This window comes from Heptranchias perlo, chromosome 6 (assembly GCF_035084215.1).
Source record: "Heptranchias perlo isolate sHepPer1 chromosome 6, sHepPer1.hap1, whole genome shotgun sequence".
Classification (NCBI taxonomy): Eukaryota; Metazoa; Chordata; class Chondrichthyes; order Hexanchiformes; family Hexanchidae; genus Heptranchias; species Heptranchias perlo.
Genome location: NC_090330.1, coordinates 12,314,137 through 12,341,017, shown reverse-complemented (window position 1 = coordinate 12,341,017; position 26,881 = coordinate 12,314,137). Strand labels below are relative to the sequence as shown.

The 26,881-nt window shown below is 43.5% G+C and overlaps 1 protein-coding gene across 2 annotated transcripts in view; it reads right to left on the bottom strand.

Annotated features, from left to right (window-relative positions):
• slc9a7 (solute carrier family 9 member 7) overlaps positions 1 to 26,881 on the bottom strand; it is a 117,735-nt gene that overhangs the window by 20,684 nt on the left and 70,170 nt on the right. Inside the window, exons 12-15 of one of the 2 annotated variants that reach the window (XM_067985768.1) lie at positions 25,999 to 26,152; positions 20,151 to 20,210; positions 16,201 to 16,264; positions 6,399 to 6,481 (exon numbers count right to left, since the gene is read on the bottom strand). In XM_067985768.1, the coding sequence (XP_067841869.1) occupies positions 6,399 to 6,481; positions 16,201 to 16,264; positions 20,151 to 20,210; positions 25,999 to 26,152 (361 nt within the window). The remainder of the gene's footprint in view (positions 1 to 6,398; positions 6,482 to 16,200; positions 16,265 to 20,150; positions 20,211 to 25,998; positions 26,153 to 26,881) is intronic. The other variant, XM_067985769.1, reaches the window with a different exon arrangement.

Below are 26,881 nucleotides of genomic sequence, written 5' to 3'. Positions count from 1 at the left end.
ATTCGTTCAATATAGTCCCAATGGACCAGATTATTCAGATTCCAAAAAACAGCAAAACTGCACAGGTGTTTACCTCATACTATTGAACAGTCATATCATTTGGTGCCAAAAGGTTATCTTCATTGACTGAAAACTATTCTTCTATCTACACTAAATTTCAAGCCAAGACTACTTTTGTGTTACTTTGGCAAGTATTTAATGTACTGAAACAATAAACAGAAATACTGAATCAATTCAAAAGGTTTTGGAGGGGAAGGGCTAAGGAGACCTATCGAACATCTCCATTTATTCCAAAATAGGTGCCAAAAAACAAGACACAAATTGGACTTGAATTCTGTTGGAAGTGCTGTGTTTGGCAGAGGTCAAACAATTTAATACCATTTTCACAGGGGTTGCAGCCTTTTTCACGTGGGCCAACACAAGCAGAGCTGGTATTTTAATAGGAAATGGTTAGTGTTAAAGTCACATCATATGCAATGTCCATTACTGCAAGAACTGTTTCTCATTTAAAACAGGAAAAAGGAGCAGCTATTTTAAAGTCATTTTTTGTATCCCAGAAGGATACAGTCCCTACCACACCTGAATACTCGGAAATGGGCCCTTTTCAAAAAGCAAGCAAAAAAAATATAGGTGAAGCCATTATGCAGAAAAAAATGGGTACAGAGCAGTAATTAAGAACATAAGAAATTAGAGCAGGAATAGGCCATACGGCCCCTTGAGCCTGCTCTGCCATTCAATAAGATCATGGCCGATCTTCGACCTCAACTCCACTTTTCTGCCCGATCCCCATATCCCTTGATTTTCCTGGAGTCCAAAAATCTCTCTAACTCAGCCTTGAATATATGCAATGACTCAGCATCCACAGCCCTCAGGGGTAGAGAATTCCAAAGATTCACAACCCTCTGAGTGAAGAAATTCTACCTCATCTCAGTCTTAAATGGCCGACCCCTTATCCTGAGACTATGCCCCCTAGTTCTAGACTTGCCAGCCAGGGGAAACAACCTTTCAGCATCTCCCCTGTCAAGCCCCCTCAGAATCTTACAAGTTTCAATGGGATCACCTCTCATTCTCCTAAAGTCCTGAGAGTATAGGCCCATTCTACTCAATCTCTCTTCATAGGACAACCCTCTCATCCCAGAAATTAATCTAGTGAACCTTTGTTGCACCACCTTGAAGGCAAGTATATCCTTCCTTAAAGGAGACCAAAACTGTACACAGTACTCCAAGTGAGATCTCGCCAAAGCCCTGTACAATTGTAGTAAGACCTCCTTACTCTTGTACTCCAACCCTTGCAATAAAGGCCGATATGCCATTTGCCTTCCTAATTACTTGCTAACTTTTTGTGTTTCTTGTACAAAAACACCCAAAACCCTCTGAACACCAAAATGTAATGGTTTCTCACCATTTAAAAAAATACTCTTTTTCCTACCAAAATGAATAACCTCATATTTCCCCACGTTATACTCCATCTGCCACCTTCTTGCTCACTTGCTTAACCTGTCCATATCCCTTTGCAAACTCCTCACAGCTTACTTTCCCACCTAGCTTTGTATCGTCAGCAAACTTGGATACATTACACTCGGTCCCTTCATCTAAGTCATTAATATAGATTGTAAATAGCTATGGCCCAATTATGTTGCCCGATTGGGTTACAGCTGATTTTTTATTTTATTGAGTGTATCAGACCTGTTACATGTTTGTTGAACAATAGGATTAGTCTGTTAGCTTAGAAAACAGAAATGGGATACTTGGGAACTTAAACTGGTCAGAAAGCTAAATTCTTCCAAATTATACTGTGTGAGAATGGGAGAGGATTAAACTCAAGAGAGTGACGGATGTGTCAGGGATCCATATCCACTCCACTCCCAAAAAGTGATTGGCAAAAAAAAAATTCAAACAGACCTCTGGATTTCAGAGATGTGGAAACTGTTCTTTTTTTTTTGTGTAATTGACCAGTGTTTTCAAACTCTAAAAAACAAAACTTGACAGCCAGATTTTACTTAAAAACCTGTCATTTTCACATTCAACGCAGCAAGTTGGCTTGAGATTCAGCTATTGTAACTGAATACATTCTGGTCTTGTTTTCCCTTTCCAGTTTGTCTGTGCACTCTGATAACTGACGAGAAACATTTAATGGTCTGCAAGCAGAAAGCTCGTCCATGCCAACTTCATCTGCAGCCAGATGTCGACTTAACAAAAACTAAATATAAATTGTTCTTTTGACTCCTGCCTGTCAGATGGGGGATTCAGGCCAAGGAGCAGAACGAGAGATTCTTTTCCAATGCAAAACTCAAAAACAAAACAATAAAATGGTGATGGTGACCTGGAGATGGGTTCCACATCTTCGAATCAGTCTTTAGGAAATGCTCATCCTTCTTCCCTGTGGGAAAGTGCCTAGCCTGGTCCTCCACCCTCACCTCCAACAAGTGCTCGGAGCTCATGGACTTCTTTGTCAATAAAATTGAGACCGTCTGTTCAGCTAACTCTGCTGCTTATCCCCTTTACTCTTGCCCTCCAAGCCAAACTTCCCCTTGGGCACTCCCCTGCTCTAGCTCTCTTTCTATAGTTTCTCTTCTAATTTCTCCAAGTTCATCTTGCCCATGAGACCACTTCCTGCTCCCTTGACCTAATTTCCATGAAATTGCTGACCACTTAACTTCCCTTCCTGGCTCCCATGCTAGTTGATATTGTAAATGGTTCCCTCTCCTTAGGTACTGTCCCCCTCCCTTTTAAAATCGCTGTCATCACCCCCCTCAAAGTCCTACCCTTGACCCCTCTGTCCTTGCAAACTACTGCCCCATCTCTAATCTCCCTTTCCTCTCCAAAGTCTTTTAACATATAGTCGCCTCCCAAATACCTGCTCATCTTTCCCACAATTCCAATCAAGTTTCCACTCCTGCCACAACACTGAAATGCCCAGAAGTCACAAATGACATCCTCTGCGATTGTCACCATGGTACACTATCCCTCCTCTTTTCCCATCATCTGTCTGCAACCTTTGACATGTTCGACCTCACCATTCTCTCCTAATGCCTTTCCATTGTCTAGGTCAGTGGGACTGCCATCACTTGGTTCCACTCATTCCTATCCAATTGTATCCAGACATCTCCAGCAATGGCTTCTCTTCTCCCCCTTTCACTATTACCTCTGGAGTCTGCCAAGGATCTATCTTTGACCCCCACTTCTTCCTCATTGCACACTGATGACACCCCACTCTAACTCTACACCATATCTCTCTCTCTCTCCTCCACCGCATTGTCAGATTGCTTGTCCAAATCCAATCTTGGTTTAGCCACAATTTCCTCCAGTTTAAATATCATGAAGATTGAAGGCTATCATCTTCGATCCCCGCCACAAATTTCGTATCCTTGCCACCGATTCCAACCACTCTCCAACCACTGTCTTTATTTGAATCAAAGTTTTCACGACCTTGGTGTCCTATTCAACTCCGAGCCAAGCTTCCGACCCCATATCCTATTTGTTACAAAGACTGTCGACTTCCACCTCCCTACATCGCCAGCCTCCACCCCTGCCTCATTCCATCTCCATGGGTTTGTCATTTCTAGACTTGACTATTGACTGAAAATACCACTTAATATAAAGTGGTAATCAACAAGACTAATCAAGTACTAGAACAAGTCATAAACGGTTACTTAATTCAATATAATGATCTGGGACTGCTCAATGCTAACACTGGATGTCTGCAATGGAAAATGGGCCATTTCGCAGCACCATGTCTCGCCCTGATGAGTGAGGGGCCGTAGAACTTTAAGGGTTAATGGTAAGTGTTAGAAATTCTTGAAAATCCTGCAGTAAGCAGAATGGTAATGAATCAGATAGGTAAAACCACAATGTTAGAACATGAATATAATAACTTCATGACCTTGTCTAGGCCTAGGGCAAGCTAACCTTATAACTTCTCTTACGTGCTATGAAATAGTCGCACTTAGTTCCTAGCTTCGTTTTATCAATTTGTCGTATGTGGAGTGGTTTTTCTCTTCTTGACATAATCTTGTGATGAGCAAATGTACATTGACGGGGAGCCAGTGGTCACGTACGTTTGTGGTTTTAGACCTTAAATAGCGAAAGCACGGGTAGCATGATTCGAGTTTACCAATGGGAAGAGACGATCTGACAAGGCTAGACCGCTGGCAGCTCCCAGATTAAGACCCCATTTGGAACACAGCACACTCTGGAGCATCAAATCATCAAAAGCCAATGCACTGGAAAAGGTAATAAGAAGGATTCTGTGACTCAAATCATTACATTATAAGGATAGCTAGGATAGGCTGACAGACTAAGGCCTGTCTGACTAGAGAAAAGGCAACTTGGGGGTGTAGGGAAACCATGATCCAACATTTTAAAATGAGCAAAAGTACGGATAAGGACACAATCAGACCATTCAACCTCAGCTAGAGTTGCAGTACTGAAAAAACAAAATAGGCAAACCTCGTGGTTGATTGGAGATTTACAGTACAGTATTGTGGAATAAGGTCACGATTAAGGCAGCTATTAGTAGGCTGATCAACTCTTTAAAAAGTAGCTGGGCAAATATTTGGTTGATAGTGAACAAAAGCATTTAATAAGGAGGCAACGCTAATCAGAAAATCTACCGAACACAATGGTACCAGCAACAGAGTGAATGTTATCTATGGAATGCATCAGGTCAGTATTAAATAACAGAGAGTATAATGTTTGATGGCCTAGAGGATTTTTTTTTTTTTCTCGATTATCTTTGGGAGTCAGAAAGAAATTTCAATTCTCTCTTCTTGAAGCTTTTTCATTCAATTCATTCACCTTCATGTGGACATCGAACAAGCTGGTGAACAGCACAACAAAGGGCAATGGTTCGGGGTCTAAGCACCAAGTCAGAAGTTATTAGATCAAACAAAACTAGTTTTTTTTTAAAAAGTCAAAACAGACATAAATAATCAAAGATATTAAAAATTAGTCAAAGTGTTAGCAATCAGTTGATTTTTATTTTGTTTCAAAAAAGATGGTAAATAGGGGAAAGCCAACATGGAGGAGCTCCAACATATCAGACTTCCAATATGCCAGACCAAAGAATAGTGGGGCATTGGCTCTTTTGATAAGTCCTGATTTCAACTATGCCACCAGGGGATCCCAGGTGTTTTCCCACAGGGAGAAGAAAAATAAGAGGACCAATCGCCCCAGGTGACCCTTGGCACACTTCCCAGTGATTTCAACCAACATTGATGGACATGCGGGAAGTAGACCTCCACCTTACCTTCTCAACTGAAGAATGCATATTAGGCAAACGGATTCCATAAAGAGGAAGGAAGATTTTTTAAAATCTGCTGGCGAGGCTCAAGATACAGCAATAAGCGGAACCAAAAATGCTGATTCAGTCCCGGAGCTAAACCAGCCATCAAAGTATCTGCCATCATAATTAAATAGATCAGTGGGAGCTTACATTGTGTTTTGAGAAAGTGACACACTTCCGGATCTGGAGTACAGGAAATTACTCATAACCCAGCACTGTTTGAGTCAGAATCTATTTTGGCATAAAGGAGCTCCAGACAGTATTAGTGAGTAATTGATTTATCGCTGAAAAATAGATTAGCTGAAGTTTGCCCTTGTTGCTCATTTATTTTTAAGCTCTTTGGCAGCACAGAAGGATAATTCATAGAATGATACAGCAGAGAAGGAGGCCATTCGGTCCATCGCGCTTGTGCCAGCTCTTTGAAAGAGCTATTCAATTTGTCCCCATTCCCCTGCTCTTTCCCCATAGCCCTGCAATTTTTTCCTCTTCAAGTATTTGTCCAATTCCTTTTTGAAAGTTATTACTGAATCTGCTTCCACCGCTCTTTCCGGTAGTGTATTCCAAATCATGATCTGTAAAGTGGCAAACAAGAAAGGACAAAGGAAAAGGGCATCTGGCACATCACATCCACTGCTCCCAAAGACGATAAACAGTCTACCCTATCATGGACTTAACCTCCTGAGGGAAACTTCTGCATAAATACTCCAAAACATAGCCCCATCTCCACTATTCAACTCTGAGCAACTGGCTTCCACAGGCAACACTCCACCCAGCCCCAGCCCCAGACCACTCCTTCGGCAGCCTAACTATAAAGGAACTATTCTGTTCATTGTGTGTTCAGATCACCAGAGCCATGCTTTGTTTAGACAGGCAGCAAGCAGCTTTAAAGACCAGAGTGCTCAGAAATGAGGTCGGCAGTTTCGAATTTTCAAGCCATACTACACAACAGATACTGAAGCATTTACTAGAAGCTACCTTTCAAACCCGCCTATTTAGGAGCAGAATTAGGTCAATATTATCCTAAATCATGCTGCAAAAAGCACTCCAATTGTAACTCAGAGAGGGCCATGGATTCCTGACAAATAAGCTATTTCATTGCCAGGGAAAAGGATACTTGTGATCAAAGCTGTACCACAGTCGGAATAGCCATGCACTTTCCTGCTTTGTTCTGCTGGTGCTTTCAGGGTGTGCAAGGTCCTAGACGGAAGAAACAGAAACACATTTTCACTGAGTTTAAATGCCAATATACTGACATAGTTGATCAACAATAACGTATATAGTCTCTTCAACGTAGAAAAATATCCCGAGGTACTTCACAGAGGTGCAATTGGACTAAAGTGGACGGCGAGCCAAAGAAGATGATATTAGGAAGGGAATCCAGAGCATGGGATCCAGGTGGCTGAAGATCTGGCCGCCAGTGGTGGAGGACGGGGAGATGCACAAGAAACCAGAACCGGAGCAATGGAGAGTACTGGGGGGATTGTAGGGCTAGAGGAGGTTACAGAAATAGGGAGGGGAGAGGCCATTAAGTGACAGAAACACGGAGGATGAGAATTTTGAAGTGGAGGTGTTGGAGAACTGGAGTCCAATGGGCAGGGGTGATGGGTGGGTGGGATGTGGTGCAGGCAAGGATATAGGCAGCAGAGTTTTGGATAAGCTGAACTTTAGAACGGGAGACTGACCAGGAGCGGATTGGATTAATCCTGTCTGGAGGTGACAAGGTCATGGATAAGAGTTTCATCAGCAGATGGGCTGAGGCAGGAGCAGAGGCAGGTAATGTTATGGAGGTGGGCTTTGTGATGGAGAGGATACGAGGTCAGAAACTCAGCTCGGGGTCAAGCAGAATGCTGATTACGCAAACAGTCTGATTCAACCAGAGACAGTAGCCAGAGAGGGGAATGGAATCAGTGGCAACGGTACGGAATTTGTGGTGGGGGATGAAGACAATGGCTCTGGTTTTTCAAATGTTTTAATGGAGGAAATTGCAGTTGATGCAAGACTGGATGTTGGACAAGGAGTCTGACGGTACAGCAGCAGTGAAGGAGCTGAGAAAGGTAGTAGAAAGATAGAGCTGGGTGTTGACTCTGTAGATGTGGAAGCTCACCCCATGTCTTTGGATGATGCCTCCAAGGGGCAGCATTCAGATGAAGAAGGAGAGGGTATCAAGCATAGATCCTTGAGGAGCTCCAGAGGTAATGGTGTGGGGGTGGGAAGAAAAGCCATTGCTGGAGATGCTCTGCCTATGATTGGATAAGGAAGAGTGAAACCAAGCGAGGGCAGTCCCACTGAGCTGGACAATGGAGGAGTAGCATAGTGTGGTCAATTGTGTCAAAGGCTGCAGACAGGTCGAGAAGGATGAGGAGGGATAGTGCACCATGGTAACAGTCATGGAGAATGTTATTTGAGAGTTCAATTATGATCATTTTAGTGCTATGGCATGGGTGGAAACCTGATTGGAGATTCAAACGTGGAGTTGAGGGAAAGATGGGGCTGGAATTGGGAGGTGAAAACACGTTCAAGGACTTTGGAGGGGAAAGGGAAGTTGGAAATGGGAGAGTAGTTTGCAAAGACAGAGGGTTCAAGGTTTTTTTCTGAGGAAGTGGTGATGATGGCTGATTTGAAAGGGAAGGGACAGTGCCTGAGAAGGAGTAACAGAAGCTGTACTCAGCAGTAAGTTCAATTCTGCTTTTTCTAAGTGAGATGGATATCATCTCTCTCCAGAACATTTCACTGTATTTCTATAAATCGCCCAAGTGGCTGCAAACATTAGAAATTAAGAGCAGGTACATCTCTGTTCTCCTCCCTCACATCTCCCATTGAAGTACGCTGATCATTTAACCACACAGAGTTGGCTTAAAGTTCCAACTTTGCAACAAAAAATACATTTGAACTTCTTGTTAAGTGGTAATTAACTAGGGACGAGAATCTAATTTCCATTTCCCCACTCGACAGGTCTTCAAACCACAACCCCATCCACCACCCTAAACATTCACTCCCTTCACCACCGGCACACTGTGGCTGCAGTGTGTACCATCCACAGGATGCACTGCAGCAATTCGCCAAGGCTTCTTCGACAGCACCTCCCAAACTCGTGACCTCTACTATCTAAAAGGACAAGGGCAGCAGGCACATGGGAACAACACCACCTGCACATTCCCCTCCAAGTCACACACTATCCCGACTTGGAAATATACAGCTATTTCAGGCTGTTGCTTGACTAGTCTGTGGGACAGCTCTCCCAATTTTGGCACAAGTCCCCAGATATTAGCGAGGAGGACTTTGCAGGGTCGACTGGGCTTGGTTTGCCTTTGTCACGTCCGGTGCCTAGTGGTCCGATGCCGGGTGGTCCGTCTGGTTTTATTCTTATTGTGACTTTTTTAAAGCGAGATTTTACAACTGAGTGGCTTGCTAGGCCATTTCAGAGGGCAATTAAGAATCAACCACATTGCTGTGGGTTTGGAGTCACATATAGGCCAGACCGGGCAAGGACGGCAGGTTTCCTTCCCGAAAGGACATATCTATGTATGTATACATGCATGCAATACACACACACACACACACACAATTTAACAGCCTGGTTGAAATGATAAACTCACTGTAAATCCAGCAATTAATTTTAAAAGGATAGATTATAGATAAGTATCAAGAGGACTATTAAAGCCCTCTGACCTCATCTGTCCTGAAACAGCCTAGTTTCTCTCCCCTCTCCCTCCCTAATCACAGTGTTTGGTTATCAGATGATTCCATGATTTTTGTGCCACCACACTCCTACCTCTGCAAATGGCTGCGCCGCACCCAACCTGGGAATGTCAGACGCTGACACCAGGGAGGGAAGATAGAATGAAGGGAAGGACCAATCTTGCATTTCTGTTGCACTTTTCATATCCTCAGGACATCCCAAGAGGCTTCACATGCAATGAATTACTTAGGAAGTGTAGTCAACCAATTTGCACGCAGCAAGGTCCCACAAATTAGATAAATCACCAGCTAATCAGTGGTGATGATTGAATGGTTCAAACGAACAAAGTTTTCTCTTTTCCAGCATAGACATCCCTCACCTCAATGTGCACAAAAGGGGAATTACAAAAACAAAAATGCTGCTGTTACACCACCCAAACAAGAGAAACACGGTGATCCCAGAGACAGGAGGGAGGCACTTTAACACCTGGTTTTATTTACAGCCACTTGTCCTCAATGCTGCTGTACCACCACAGAAACGGTGATAACCAATGCCTTGGAAATTGTTCATGACAAGGTGAAACTCGGTACTGCCAAATACAAGACGTTCAACACCATTCTGTAATGAGTGTGACCTCGGTACCAACATGAAAATGAAATCTAGCCCATCAGCAGGTCACGTTACATTGCAACGGCATGAGGAATTTTGGCCAGTTACATTGTGACATGCCCTAAGGGATAGGAAACCAGAAGGAAATTGCTGCATAACTAACTTGAAAAACCACAAGCTTTGCACTGACTGTTTGGGACAACTTTTGATTTTCTTGATCTGCCTTCACCGGTTCCCGAGAGTGGCGGGTGCTTCATTCAGCATGTCCCAGCACTCAAACTTACTTCTTGAAGCCACCTCTAAACCTATATCACAGGAACAGGGCCATTCAGCCCCTCCAGCCTGTTCCACCATTTAATTAGATCATGACTGACCTGTACCTCAACTCCACTTACCCGCCTACGCCCCATATCCCTTGATACCCTGACCTAACAAAAATCTATCGATCTCAGTCTTGAAAATTTCAATTGTCCCAGCGTCCACAACCTTTTAGGGGAACGAGTTCCAAATTTCTACTACCCTTTGTGTAAAAATGTGCTTCCTGATTTCATTACTAACTGGCCTAGCTTGAATTTTAAGATCATGTGTCAAAACTGGATAGTCAGGTGGTGAAGGATAGAATACGAGAGCCTGGTCTTCAGCTGCTTCCAAGCCTTTATTCACAGAGATTCACATTACCACCACAATGCACCCCCTACATAAGCTCTCATGTAAATGGATACACGAGAGTGCCCAATTGATATGCACCACCTGAATACAATTAACACTAATTGATATAAATCATATGGATACAATTAACATCATGTTCCCTTGTTCTGGATTTCCCCACTAGAGGAAATAGTTTCTCTGTATCAACTCTATCAAATCCTTTGACAATTTTAAACATCTAGATTAGATTGCCCCTCCACCTTCTAACTACACCTTTAGTCACCTCCTCTAATCCTCCTAACTCAGTGTCCAGTCCCTCTTTGTAAAAACCTTCGGACATTCTGTCACATTAAAGACTATATATAAAATTCAAGTAGTGCTTCTTGTTTTGATTTTGTTTAAACAATGAATTCAAGGCTGCTCTGATGGATAAATGCAGCACCAATGGGATTAAGCTGGAGGAAGTCGTAGCTCATCCAGTTGGAGAACGTGGCAGTGGAGTCGATGGTGGAGGGGGAAAGATAAAAATGAGAATGCTGACTCCAGGCTTAAGTGAGCCATCAGAGGAGTCCTCCTCCGCCTTCACCCCAACATTGGCAGCAGTGCCTTCAGCCATATAGGCCCCGGTTATAAATTTCAGGTCCACACTAGATATTCTCTTGGATTCAGTATCACTGTCGAAAGCCTGTCTTGCATCCCCCGTGAATTGTTTGTAAAACCCCAACCGGTTCCCTCATGTCCTTTAGGGAAGGAAGCCTGCTGTCCTTAGCTGGTCTGGCCTATTTGTGACTCCAGCCCCAAACCAACGTGGGTGACTCTTAGCTGCCCTCGCAAGCCACTGGACTTGTAAGGGAAACTCGGGATGGGCAATAAATACCAGCCTTGCTAATGATGCCCATATCTCAAGTTTTAACAAAGAAGAAAAAATGTAACAACTGTAGGTCCAAATGCTTCCACCAGCCTCTGTCGCTGGGGAACGGCAGCCAATGATCTGCTTGCCATCTCACCTTGGTGCGCCATCTTGGAGCATTCCCCAGTGGACCTCAGGAAAACATTGCTGGAGATCGTGGCCTTTGACAATAAGTTAGTGAGCAAAGTCTAAGGAAAGCTCGATTAAGAACGTCAGCTGAATCTTGGATTCAAATACAACTCTATCAGTAAAGCTAAATCATTAAGGCTACAAAGCTGCTCTTGATGCCTTTGTTTAGAATTTCTTAGAAAAGTAATCAGTTAAAACAAAAATGTCCACACACAGCGCTCTGCCAAGTACAGTAGAAAACAACTGTGGCTTGCAATAACGGAAAATAATTGCCAAAAAAAGCATTTATACTAAAATCTATTGTGTTACTGTCTAGTTCTTTCTAAATCCCGGCCATAAAAAGATAAACCTGATCTATCAAAGCATTCTCTTTGTTGCAGAATGCTGGGAATTGAAAGAAAATGGAGCACACATGAAAACTGGCAATGGAGCAATTTTTTGCTCTCTAAGCTAGGGGAGTGGTTTAAACTAGGAATCTATAACTTGCTAATATTTTATTAAATTAGTAACTTAAACTAGATACATTAATTTAAAAAATAACTAAACATAAACCAAGTGACTTAATTACATAAAAACTTTAAGTAAATATATAAAACAAGGTTAGATGGGGATGGCAGGGCAGGTGCTGTGTCGTAACTGCAGCATGTGGGAGTTGGTGGAGAGCAGCAAGATCCCGAGCAACCATGTCTGCAACTCGAGGAACTTCAGCTCAGAGTTGTTGAGAGCTGGAGTCCGAGATGCAGACATTGCGATGCATCAGGGAGGGGGAAGAGTTATCTGGACACTTTGATCCAGGAGGCAGTCACACCCCTTAGGTTAGGTAGTGGTTTAGATTTGGTTAGTGATCAGGGACAGGAGGATGTGACTGCAAGTCAGGTAGGTAAGGGGACCCCAGATGCAGTGATGGAGGAGCCTCAGCCTTTGCCCTTGTCCAACAGGTACGAGGTACTTGCTACCTGTGTGGATGAGAACAAAGACTGCAAGGAGGATGGGTAGATTGACCATGGCTCCGTGGTACAAGAGGCCATTCAAGTGGGGGGAGCGAAAAGGAATGTGGTAGTGTTAGGGGATAGTATAGTCAGGGGGATAAATACTGTTCTCTGCAGCCACGAGTGGGAGTCCCGAAGGCTGTGTTGCCCGCCCAGTTTCCAGGGTTAAGGACATCTCCTCACGGCTGGAAAAGAACTTGAAGCAGGAGGGGGAGGATCCAGTTGTTGTGGTCTACGTAGGAACCAACGACATAGGTAGAACTAGGAATGAGGTTCTGCTGAGGGAGTTTGAGGAGTTAGGGTCCAAATTGATAAGCAGCACCTCAATCTCTGGATTACTACCTGAGCCATGCGCAAATTGGTATAGGGACAAACAAATTAGATGGTTAAATGCATGGCTCAAAAAGTGGTGTGGGAAGCAGGGGTTTCAATTCAAGGGGCACTGTTGGGACGGGTTCCACTTAAACTGGGCTGGGACCAGTGTCCTGGCGAATCGAAAAACTAAGGTGGTAGATAGAGCTTTAAACTAATAAGGGGGTCGGGGGGTGGGGTCAGTTCAGGTAAGGGTAAATTTATAAGTCTAAAGAGTAAAGTCAAGGCTGTAGAGCAGAGTAGGGATTTGGGTAAAAACAAGTAGAGTGTGTCAGGAAGAGACAGAGAGTTTAGCAAAGGTAATAGGGCATTAGTGACTAAGGTCACATCAGGGAAAAATAGTAAAAAGTTAAAATTAAAGGCGCTATATCTGAAGGCAAAAAGCACTCGTAACAAGATAGATGAACTAATGGCACAAGAGATAAATGGGTTTGATTTAGTCGCCATTACTGAGACGTGGTTGCAGGGTGATCAAGGTCAGGAACTAAATATTCCAGGGCACTTGACTATTAGAAAAGATAGACAAAATGGAAAAAAGAGGGGGGCTAGCCCTGATAATAAAGGATGAGATAAAGGCAGTAGTGAGAAAGGATCTTAGCTCAGAAAATCAGGATGTAGAATCAGTATGGGTGGAGCCAAGAAATAACATGCGGTAGAAAACACTGGTGGGAGTAGCTTATAGACCCCCTGACAGTAATTATAGTGTTGGACAGAATAAATCAGGAAATTAGAGGAGCATATAACAAGGGTAATGGAATAATCGTGGGGGACTTTAATCTTCATATAGAATGGGCAAACCAAATTGGTAAGAGCAGTTTGGAGGACAAATTCATGGATTGCATTCGAGACAGTTTTCTAGAACAATATGTCAAGGAACCAACGAGGGAAGAGGCTATTTTAGATCTAGTATTGTGTAATGAGACAAGGTTAATTAGTAATCTTATAGCTAAGGATCCTCTGGGGCAGAGTGATCATAATATGATAGAATTTCATATTGAGTTTGAGAGTGATGTAGTTACATCTGAAACTAGGATCTTGAATTTAAACAAAATCAATTACATAGGTATGAGTGGCAAGTTGGCTAAGGTAGGTTGGGAAATTAGATTAAAAGATATGACAGTAGATAAGCAATAGTGAATATTTAAAGAAATAATTCATAATTCTCAATGAATATACATTCCCTTGAGGAATAAAAACTCCATGGGAAAGATGATCCAACTGTAGCTAACTAGAGAAGTTAAGGATAGTATTAGATTAAAAGAAGAGGCTTACAATGTTGCCAAAAAGAGTAGTAAGCCTGAGGATTGGGAGGGTCTTAAAAATCAGCAAAAGTTGACCAAGAAATTGAATATGAGAGTAAACGAGCAAGAAATATAAAAACAGATTGTAAGAGCTTCTACAAGTATGTAAAAAGGAAGAGATTAACAAAAGTTAATGTGGGTCCCTTAGAGGCAGAGACAGAAGAAATTCTAATGGGGAATAAGGAAACGGCAGAGACGTTAAACAAATATTTTATATCTGTCTTCACAGTAGAGGACACAAAAACATACTAGAAATAGTGGGGAACCAAGGGTCTAATGAGAGTGAGGAACCTAAAAGAAATTAAGATTAGTAAAGAAAAAGTACTGGAGAAATTAATGGGACTAAAAGCCGACAAATCCCATGGACCTGATGGCCTACATCCTAGGGTTTCAAAAGAGGTGGCTGCAGAGATAGTGGATGCATTGGTTTTGATCTTCCAAAATTCCCTAGATTCTCGAAAGGTCCCCGTGGATTGTAAGGTAGCAAATGTAACTTTGTTATTCAAGGAAGGAGGCAGAGAGAAAACAGGGAACTACAGGCCAGTTAGCCTGACATCAGTAGTAGGGAAAATGCTAGAATCTATTATCAAGGATGTAGTAATGTGGCACTTAGAAAATCATAATATGATTAGGCAGTCAACACAGTTTCATGAAAGGGAAACGGTGTTTGACAAATCGAGTTTTTTGAGTACGTAATTAGCAGGGTAGATAAGGGGGAACCAGTGGATGTAGCATATTTGGATTTTCAAAAGGCATTCGATAAGGTGCCACACAGAAGGTTGTTACTTAAGAATAGGGCTCATGGGATTGGGGGCAATATATTAGCATGATTGAAGATTGGATAATGGACAAAAAAGAGTAGGGATAAACGGGTCATTTTCAGGTTGGCAAGTTGTAACTAGTGGGGTGCTGCAAGGATCGGTGCTTGGACCTCAGCTGTTTACAATCTATATCAATGACTTAGGTGTTGGGACCAAGTGTAATGTAGCCAAGTTTGCTGACAATACAACGCTAGGTGGGAAAGTAAGCTGTGAAAAGGACACAAAGAGGCTGCAAAGGGATATAGACAGGTTAAGTGAGTGGACGAGAAGGTGGCAGATGGAGTATAATGTGGGGAAATGTGAAATTATTCACTTTGGTAGGAATAATAGAAAAATAGAATATTTTTTTAATGGTGAGAAACCATTAAATGTTGGTGTTCAGAGGGATTTGGGTGTCCTTGTACAAGAAACACAATAAGTTAGCATGCAGGTATAGCAAGCAATTAGGAAAGCAAAACGGCATGTTGGCCTTTATTGCAAGGGGGTTGGAGTACAAGAGAAAGGAGGTCTTACTACAATTGTACAGTGATGTGGAGATGCCGGTGATGGACTGGGGTGGACAAATGTAAGGAATCTTACAACACCAGGTTATAGTCCAACAGTTTTATTTGAAAATCAAACTGTTGGACTACAACCTGGTGTTGTAAGATTCCTTACAATTGTACAGGGCTTTGGTGAGACCTCACCTGGAGTACTGTGTACAGTTTTGGTCTCCTTATCTAAGGAAGGATATACTTGCCTTAGAGGCAGTGCAACGAAGGTTCACTAGATTAATTCCTGGGATGAGAGGATTGTCCTATGAGGAGAGATTGAGTAGAATGGGCCTATAGTCTCAGGAATTTAGGAGAATGAGAGGTGATCTCATTGAAACGTATGAAATTCTTAGAGGGCTTGACAGGGTAAACGCTGAGAGGTTGTTTCCTGAGAGAGTCTAGAACTAGGGGCAATAGTCTCAAGATAAGGGGTCAGCCATTTAGGACTGAGATGAGGAAAAATTTCTTCACTCAGAGGGTTGTGAATCTTTGGAATTCTCTACTCCAGAGGGCTGTGGATGCTCAGTCGTTGAGTATATTCAGGATTGAGATCGATGGATATTTGGACACTAAGGGAATCAAGGTATATGGGGATAGGACGGGAAAGTGGAGTTGAGGTCGAAGATCAGCCATGACCTTATAAAATGGTGAGTAGGCTCGAGGGGCCATATGGCCTACTCATGCTCCTCTTTCTTATGTTCTTACGTTCTTAAACATATTCCACATTTTAGATCCTCAACAGATGGCAATCTGTTTTGAATTGCTTTCAAAAATGGTCTCCCTTGCAGGAAAACTTCACCACCGGTTCCGAAATAAATTCTGCAAAAGTATAGTATGACATCAAACGAGACAAAATTTAGCAACTCCTAGATTAGAAGCCGATCGGCCTGAAGCAGAATTTGGTTATTGCTCTGTGATTACTTACACCTTGAATCACTTGAAAACTGTCATTATTGGGAGCCGGATCCTGATCTGGATCAACTCCGACTCTGAAAGAGAGAGAAGAAAAAAGTCAAACATTCAGGGAGTACAACAACAACAACAACAACAACAACTCGCATTTATATAGCGCCTTTAACAGAGTAAAATGTCCCAAGGTGCTTCACAGGAGCGTTACCAAAGAAAATTTGACACCGAGGCACATAAGATGATATTAGGACAGGTTGACCAAAAGCTTGGTAAAAGAGGTAGGATTTTTTTTTTTAGGAGCAAGCTGCTCCATGCCCGTCTGCTCCCAACACCCTGCTGTGTGGAGGAGGCAGTCCCTCCACTCTCTGTGGTCCTTTGAACAAATGTGATTAGCACACCCTATAACCTAGACGTGCCTGCAGGGCGAGCAAGGGATAAACTGTTGTTGAGACCAAGTCCACTCTTCTCACACAAGGAAGTTTGTCTACAGAGCAAGAGGACATTAACAAACTGGTGAGATTCTTAAGCAGGAAATACTGTGTTTTAAAAGGTCACAAAAACCACATTTCTGTCACCATCAAGTTTGCACCACTCTCGCCTCTGAGTCAGAAGGTCATGGGTTCAAGTCCCACTCCAGCGTCTTGCACACAAAATCTAGGCCGACATTCCAGTGCAGTACTGTTCGATGTGCCGTCTTTCGGATGAGATGTTAAACCGAGTCCCCGTCTGCCCTCTCAGGTGGACATAAAAGATCCCGTTGCACTATTTCGAAGAGGAGTGGGGGAGTTCTCCCCGGTGTCCTGGCTAACATTAATTCCCTCAACCAACCTCACTAAAACAGATTATCTGGTCATTATCACATTGCCGTTTGTGCGACCTTGCTGAGTGCAAATTGGCTACTGGGTTTCCTGCATTACAACAGTGGCTGCACTTCAAAACTACTTAATTGGGTGTAAAGCACTTTGGGACGTCCTGAGGTTGTGAAAGGCGCTATATAAATGCAAGTTCTTTCTTTCCTTTCCTGATCAAAAGTCCACACATTTACTTAAAACTTTGACAACAGCAGTAGCGTTTCAGAGACGTACATGTAGAAGAAAACAGGATTTGAACGGGTTATTGAGGGTCGGATCTGCAGAATGCTGCATTTTGGGAAACAGCGGCAGAACATAAGGAATGAATTGGAAGAAGAAAATGTGGGTCTGTCTCCGAGTGGAATGAAATAGGAGAATGAGTTCCCCGCACCCCTTCACTCATCTTTCCAGCAGCCAGCTCAGCGCTGTCTGCACTCCTGATGCACTGAAGATTTTTTTTTTAAGTAAGTAAATAACATTTTAAAACTAAACTGAAAAGTAAAATGCTGCAGGATACACAGTACTTCTCTTGTTACGTCAGTGCCTTCAGCATTCAAAATTGCTATGATTTCTTTACACTGTTGATGTAGGTGTAGAGCACATTGAAAATCAACCAGTAATATCCCAAATCCTGCCTTGTGAGTTTTGGTTCAGTATGTTCACCAAGCAGTGCACCTAATGCAGCTTCGAGCATAGCAGCTGTTTGCCACGTACCTCTCACGCATGCACCTGGCTCCCACAAGAAGCCTTTATGCAACAGATTATGACAAAGGAACAAAGGTAGGCCATTCAGCCCCTTGAGCCTGTTCTGCCATTCAATTAGATCATGGCTTATCTATATCTAACTGCATCTACCTGCCTTAGCTCCATATACCGAGATACCTTTAACTAATAAATATTTTCATTTGACCTAGCCTCAATGTGGGAGAGAGTTCCAGGTTTCCACTACCCTTTGTGTGAAGAAGTGCTTCCTGACATTACCCCTGAATGGCCTAGCTCTAATTTTAAGGTTATGTCCCCTTGTTCTCCACCAGAGGAAATAGTTTCTCTCTATCTATCCTATCAAATCCTTTAATCATCTTAAATAACTCAATTAGATCACCCCTTAATCTTCTATACTCGAGGGAATACAAGCCTAGTCAGCGAACCCATCGGGTAAGCTTCTCCACTGATGCAATGTAACTATAATTTAAAAAAAACCCACAAGTGTTAATTGTCTTGAACTGATTTAGTGCTCACTTAATTCAGGGATTGATTTACCTTTGAAGAATTAAAAAAAACAGAACAAGTGCGGGATTTCAGCAGTGATCACGGACACCTTATCCTCGAGTGGTGTAGAAACGATTATGAAGCTCATCGAGTCAGGACATGCATGGTTTAATTGAAATACTGGTCCAGTATTACAAACAGCACACGGGGCTCCTAATGCAAGCTGATGGGCAACGGCTATCTTCCCTTCTGGGTCAAGCTTGCGAACAACTGATGAGACTTGGGATCGAGCCACTGGGCCAATGCCAGGGCGGCTGTTTTTCTGCTACAATGACACAGTTACACTAAACCATACTCTCACTCCAGGCTGGGGCCTACATTAACGGCACTTACTTTCGTTCCTTAAACTGTTTTTTGTTTGTGCTTATCGGGTTGAAGGGATGTTAGTGCTGGGGAATGGATCATTTTCCATTTCAGGCACCCATTTGTTAAAATCTCTCAAGTTAAGCACAGTACAGTTGGATGCAGAGCAAAGCTTCCTCTACTCTGCCCCAGCCTCAGAAGTGCTCTCCTACTGCACCAGTATTGCAATTTTCTCAATACCGGTTATCCTTGGGCTTATCTGGGTGACACTGCCAAATTAAGGGCTGTAGATTCATGCCCGTTAGGAAATACATCAAGAACGCCCAAACTCACCACGTAGGACTCTTGTTGCCAGAGGAGAATGTCATCCCATCAGTCTAGGATGGATTTGAACCAAGATCCCAGTGGTCTCACTATGCCTCCTAGTCCTCCCTAATAGCACTTCTATATCGTAGAACTGCTTCAAGCAGCGGATCTGTCATTTTGCCTCAGGGTCTTGGAGGTGTAGAATCCACCATATTCACACTGCGGGATCAATTCTACGATAGTCAGAACTGGTAAAGTGACTGCAGATGTGCGTGCAGTCGTTTCTAAGTCTCAATCTGTCAACTTGTGTCTGGCTGGCCATTCCTTGCCTAATAGTTTGGGAAGGTTTGTGCAGGCCAGAAAGTGCAAATTCAGCATGGGTGCACCATCATCACAGGGACTGCAATGGTTCAAGGCAGTCACTCACTCATCGCCAACTCTTCGCAGGGCAACTAGGAATGGGCAAAAAACGTGGCCTTGCCAGTGGATCCACATACTGTGACTACCACCTAGAAGGACAAGGGGAGCAGGTGCAGGAACACCATCATCTACAAATCACACACCATCCCGACTTGGACATATATCGCCCTTCCTTCATCATCGCCGGGTCAGAATCCTGGAACTCCCTACCTACCACCACTGTGGGTGTATCTTCGCCTCACAGACTGCAGCGGTTCAAGAAGAAGCCCCATCACCATCACCAAGTGTTGCTATAGAAACACAGTCATGGGGGAGAGGGGAGGAAGGAAGGTAAGAAAGCACCAAGGCTGGATTTGATTTGTAATGTGGATTCTCGCTCCCTGATGAGCTCCTTGTCCCAGTCTCCTTTAGGAAGAGATAACTCAACATATGTCAATTAACAGGCCCCACCGTTCAGAAACCAAAGCTACTCTCAAGAAAAGCAAAAAGACAAAGAGAAACTCAGCACAGCATGATGACACACAGGACAAAGATTGCGAGGTAGCTGTGGGAAATACTTTGCACGAGTTGAGAGAAAGTGACGAGAGAGCTGCAGCTACTCACATTAAGATAAACCCATCCAGTACACAGGCCTGGAAAAGTACAGATATCAGATTATCTTTTTTTTAAAATCTCTTTTTTAAAAAACACATGGGGAAAAGCCAGAAGCATAACAAGAAGCCAAAATCTGGATTAGAGGAGATTCAAGGATTAGCTGGCACTGGAAGAAGGAGCGGCGTTAATTTAGCAGGCATACTGAAGCCAGCTTGTGCGTCACCTGAAGTAGCTCCAGCGGTTATCAGCCACATCCTCTGCCAATGGAACGTGGTCACCAACTCTGAGGGGGGGTATGGCACAAGAATGGAACGTCAGAATCACCTCAGCACAACTCTGTCACCACCTACGTAGCAGCCCTAGCAACCGGCTTGGAACAGTTCCAAACACGACAGACTAATAAACTCTCAGAGGGAACTTGATTATCCATCCATATTAATGAGAAAAACAACATTGGAGGAAGATTGCGGTCGTTTTGAGTTTTCGTCTATTTCCATTGATTCTTCTTTCCTCCACCACCCCCCCATCCCACCGCAAACCCAATTTAAAAAAAAACATTCTTCCCTTCTTTATTTATTGGCTCTCCCATACAGAAAGGTGGTCACCTCACTCTCAGGCATCAGTCAATGCCTCTCTGGGGAAGTGCCATGCAGAAAACTCATTATACTACTTGCTTTTTTTAAAAACAATTTTTTGTGCTCAAGGTGAGAAACATCAGTGCTGGACAATAGAACATCTTGGGTATCCAGCATCAGCATCAAACATTCCTGGGTCAGGTATAACACGGTGAGATACAGAGTTGCTCCAACAATGTGCCTCATCCCAACCTTAGAAGAACACCTCTACAACAGGTGTGATACTTCCCAATTTCGCCTCAGCCGCCCTTCCGGTCTCTGTGCGAACCTGCCAATTTGTGGCAAATTAGAGGGGCAGTTTTGTACTGTGGGTCCAAGCTGGATAGAACCTGGATTGAGACTGCAAAAACTCTTTTCACGTAGGAGACTTCACATAGCCAACAGAAAGGGGAAACGTTCAGCCGTCAGCCTGGTTGGCCTTGGTCCCAGAGGTGAAAGGCTAGTGTGTAAACTCCAGGGTTCCTCAGCCATCCCCTGTGCAGTGGCACAAAACTTGCTGTGATAGGCTGGACTCAGTCAATCCTTCCCACTTCCAAAAAATTGCCTGGAGTCCAAATGGTGTATTTTGAGGAGCAGTAAAGAAGATAGACCTCGGATTCAACTCTATCAGACCAAACATCTATTTACAAAATAAACGGGTACATTCGTTTCCACTCCCTCTTCCCATCTGGGTCAGTCGCCCCTTCCCATCTGGGTCAGTCGCCCCTTCCCATCTGGGTCAGTCGCCCCTTCCCATCTGGGTCAGTCGCCCCTTCCCATCTGGGTCAGTCGCCCCTTCCCATCTGGGTCAGTCGCCCCTTCCCATTTGGGTCAGTCGCCCCTTCCCATCTGATTTGAGCTGCATTATTGCAGAGTTTAGTGAAGTTCTAGCACCATGGGTTTCATGACATCTGGGTTTCACACAGTCATAGAATCATAGAAAGGTTACAGCACAGAAGGAGGCCATTCGGCCCATCGAGTCCATGCCGGTTCTATGCAAGAGCAATCCAGCTAGTTCCACTCCCCCGCCTTATTCCCCGTAGCCCTGCTATTAGGGGGCAAATCCCCTGAATCCAAGAGTCTTGAGGTATCAGCGCAATAATCTTGCGTTCATCTAATGTTTCGTATTGTGCATTTCTTCGGCTGTTGTTAACAGTTCGTGGAATTTTATGGTCAGCTTCTTTTGCCCTAAATCTGGACACCAGGAAGATGCAATAAATAAAAGTGTGTCTTCCCAGTGGCTAGGCTTATTGAAACCTTGCACTGAAATTGCCACTGGCAACATACAACCTGGTGACCTTTGCAAAGGAACCCCCCCACCCCCGGCCTCCCCCCACAACGACGCTGGCACTCCACTAAAGCCAGTATAAAAATAACTGTAGTCTTCTTACAATGAGTGGTGTTTAACAGACCCTCTCCCACAGAACATAGACCACAAATACATGTTAAAGTTAACTGTAATTGTTTTAAAATGTCATTTTTTTAAAAAAAAGAAGTGGTGCCGATGAGTGAATTCCTTTTAAAGTGCCAACCAGTGCATTTGTTGCATGAATGTTATGGAACTCCTACTTAGCAGGATAAGAGTTAAAAATCTGGACGTCAACCCCCCCAACAATATACAGCAGAACAGCTGTTAAATGTGACTGGGTAATCTGCAAATTCCACCAGTATCCCATACTTCTGTTAATTTAACAAAAATGGACAGGAATCCTCTAGGCCCATTCACCCACAATCATTGCAAAAATAGGTAAAATATATATATTTTTAAAATGCACACACACAAAACAAAGCTACTAGGGATCATCTAACATACCTAAAAAGAGGATTAGTGCATTAAAAATTCATTCTTAAGTGACTTTTAAAACACAACAGAGGTATACAGCGACTCGCTTTTTCCCAGGCAAACCTTTTGAAGACCCACCAGTAGCTGCTGAAACCTAGCATGCATCAATCACCAAAAGAAGCCGACCGTAAAATTCCACGAACTGTTAACAACAGCCGAAGAAATGCACAATACGAAACATTAGATGAACGCAAGATTATTGCGCTGATACCTCAAGACTCTTGGATTCACGAGAGTCAAAGACACAGGGGGCAATTCAGGAGGGGGAACTAAGCTGGTGCTTTGTAAAATGCTAACACTTCACCCTACTTGAAAAAAAAGCCTTTCAAGAACTAGGTTTCAAAGTATTTCTCATGGTTTATTTTGCTGCCTTCCAAGAATCACTGATTTTGCATATCAAGATAAAGGATGGCGGTGATAGGAATGGCAGGGCGGGGGAGGGGGGGGGTAACCAGAGGACACGGATTTAAGAGGTGAAAAGAACTTTTTTTTTTACGCAGCAAGTTGTTATGACCTGAAAAGGGCGGTGGAGGCAGATTCAATAGTAACTTTCAAAAGGAAATTGGATAAATACTTGAAAAGCAAACAAATTGCAGGGCTATGGGTAAAGAGTAGGGGAGTGAGACGAATTGGATAGCTCTTTCAAAGAGCCAGCACAGGCACGATGGGCCGAATGGCCTCCTTCTGTGCGGTAAGATTCCAAGAACGGAACTCTCTTCTACTTTTTCCACCATGTGCTCACTTCAAGCACTCCCAGGTAGAAGTGCAGCCTGTCCAGGTACAGAGTGAAGCTGTACTCTTTCCCAGCTTAACTGTCCTTTTATATTATAGCACTGCTACCTGAGGTAGGAGCGCACCAGCAGAGAGATTATTTCATGCCCTAACTCCCAAGGGGGCAGGGGGTGGAGAGAGGCAAAGCATGGCCTAATGGTGAAGGTAAATGGCTATTATTAGCATTGCTTGCCATCAGGGTCATCATTTTGTTCTATCCCCTCGGTACTTGCTCTCCTGGCAGGGGCTTGATGGCCAAAATGATAAAGTCAGAAATGCAACTTTATAGCAACTATGCGTATGCAAATCACGCAAATTTATGCATTTATGTATATCCGTGTCTTGTGCTGCCTAGGCCCCAAGGTCTGGAAATCTCTCCCTAAACCTCTGCACCTCTCTATCTCTCTCTTCTCCTTTAAGGCGCTCCTTAAAACCAAGCTTTTGGTCTCTGGTCTTAATGTCTCCTTATGTGGCTCGGTGTCAAATTTTGTCTGATAGTGTTCCTGTGATGAGCCTTGGGATATTTTACTACATTAACGGCACTATAAAAATGCAAGTTATTGTTGTTGTAGTGATATCGGTTCCTCAATACAAACGGGGTGAATTCAGAACACAGGGTTACTGGGTTGTTTGGTGTTAATCCCATCTTCAGTAGAGGCATGACTACTGCACGAATATAATATTTCCATTTTGTAGACCGTCCATCATTATACTTTGATTTTCATGCTACATTTACACCCTGATTAGTGTACAGGTGATGCAAAAACTATGTTCATTGTAGGATAAATTTGGTGTGCATCCAGCAGCTAAAAGTTGCCCCAGTTCAGCTCCATTACTCAAGTAGGTGGTTCAGTTATCAAACTCCTTATTATTGAGAAGCCAAGTGCAGGGCAAAGGCTCATGGTTCAAAAACACCATCCATGATTGGCACCCCATCCACCACCTTAAACATTCACTCCTTCCACCACCGGCGCACCGTGGCTGCAGTGTGTAACATCTACAAGATGCACTGCAGCAACTCGCCAAGGCTTCTTCGACAGCACCTCCCAAACCAGAGACCTCTACCACCTAGAAGGACGAGAGCAGCAGGCACATGGAAACAACACCACCTGCATGTTCCCCTCCAAGTCACACACCATCCTGACTTGGAAATATATCGCCATTCCTTCATCGTCACTGGGTCAAAATCCTGGAACTCCCTTCCTAACAGCACTGTGGGAGAACCGTCACCACACGGATTGCAGCGGTTCAAGAAGGCGGCTCACCACCACCTTCTCAAGGGCAATTAGGGATGGGCAATAAATGCCGGCCTTGCTAGCGACGCCCACATCCCATGAATGAATAAGAAAAATGGCTGAAAGGGACAGAAGGGGAGATAAATCATGAAATGATAAGGAGACATCCAAATTGCGTGTTAAAAGGCTGTAGTTTTAGATAGTAGGGACGATTATGGGAAGCGAATCATGGAACTAAGGGAATCAAGGTATATGGGGAAAGGGTGGGAAATTGAAGTTGAGGTAGAAGATCAGCCATGATCTTAGTGAATGGCGGGGCAGGCTTGAGGGGCTATATGGACTATTCCTGCTCCTATTTCTTATGCTCTTATGAATCATAGAATGATATAGCACAGAAGAAGGCCATTCATCTCATCGTGCCTGTGCCGGGTCTTTGAATATCTAATTATTCCACTCCCCTGCTTTTTCCCCAGTGCCCTCCAAATTTTTCCACTTCAAATATTTATCCAGTTCCCTTTTGAAAGTTATTATTGAATCTGCTTTCACTGCCCTTTCAGTCAGCGCATTCCAGATCACTTCAGTTATGTGGAGAGACAAGAGAAACTGGGGTTGTTCTCCTTACAGCAGAGGTTGTTAAGGGCTTTGATAGAGGTGTTCAAAATCATGAAGGGTTGAGATATAGTAAATAAGGAGAAAATGTTTCCAGTGGCAGAAGAGTCGGTAACCAGAAGGGACAGATTTAAGGTAATTGGCAAAAGAACCAGAGGCGACATGAGGAAAAAATCTTACACAGCGAGTTATCATAATCTGGAATGCACTGCCTGAAAAGGTGGTGGGGAAGAGATCAAAATCACAGTAACGGAGGTCACATTTTAATAAACCAGTATAATACACATTTTTGATGATGGTAAAACAGAAAACAATTACAAATTTGCCACTTGTACCGAGACTGGGATTAAGAGCTGCATAAAGATTAAATTTATAATTTGCAGCATATAAAGAGGTACTTTTCTCACAAACAGGTACTTAAAATATCTTCAAATCTACAGACCTATACAAAAAAATATCTTCAAATCTACAGACCTATACAAAAAAAAAGACATAGTAGCCTGTCTGATTTTGCATGAAACCATCTTCACTGAAATGAAACAATCCAACTATGCAGATGAACTGTAGTTTCTGGCAGAATACTTTTAGTTCTTACCACCGCCTGCTGTTCAATCAAGGAGCTGCACTCAAGCCTATCTCTGGTGTGATGGGAACAAGCTTCCCTGCTGCTGCTGCAGTCCTGTTTGAAGGAAGGAGGAAAAATCTTACACAAATCATGCACGGGGCAGTCAAGTTGCCCAGTGTGCTGGTGGATCAAGCCGTTACAGCACAAAGTGCCAGAAACCTTTCGTGCCCACGATTCAGCATGGGACCAGCTCCCAATCTTAGCCACGGCACCGGTGGAAGTGACGGTAAGGTACTTGCCCATGTAGAGGGAAAACTGGAAAGCAAATAACTTTAGGCCAGAGTGGCATTGACAGATCAAAGATGGAAGAGAAACATTAAAAAAAACACAAAAACTATCCAAGGTAGCCAGTTAGAACGGCATTGTATGCTGACCTGATCCGTAGCCATGACAATGTCGGCGTGGTGCCTCCACCGAAGACCCAGACCGTGAAAAAGACAATCAGGAGGGTGGTGGTGAACATCATCCGCCTGGCGTAGGTGGCGGTGTCTCGAATGGCGAGAGCGAAGGCCATGGCTCCTCTCAAACCTGCAGGAAGATCGAGGGTCGTGCATTGAGTTATTCAACATTGGTCGTTCCGTTGCTCTGAATGGCGAGTCGTCGCCAGGCTCATTATTAACTTCTGTGAACCGAGGGTAAATTGCACATCGAGAAGCTGCTTCATTGTCAGCCGTGGCTCAGTTTGTGGCACTCTTGCCTGAGAGTCAGAAGGTTGTGGGTTCAAGTCCCACTCCAGAGACTTGAGCACAAAATCTAGGCTGACACTCCCAGTGCAGTACTGAGGGAGGGCTGCACTGTCGGAGGTGCCGCCTTTCGGATGAGACGTTAAACCGAGGCCCCGTCTGACCTCTCAGGTGGACGTAAAAGATCCCATGGCACTATTTCGAAGAAGAGCAGGGGAGTTCTCCCCACTGTCCTGGCTAATATTTATCCCTTGACAACATCTAAAATCAGATGATCTGGTCATTATCACACTGCTGTTTGTGGGACCTTGCTGTGGCCGTCACATTTCCTACATTACAACAGTGATTACACTTCAAAAGTATTTAATTGGCTGTAAAGCACTTCGGGACGTCCTGAGGTCGTGAAAGGCGCTATATAAATGCAAGTCTTTCTTTCATTTACATGGCCAGTGCGTTTTGGGTAATTTTAAATCATTTTTTCCCTCTAATTATGAAGAATAAAAAGAAATAACTTGCATTTATATACCCCTCATCTCCTTCTCAGGATGCCCCAAGGCACTTTATAACTAATGAA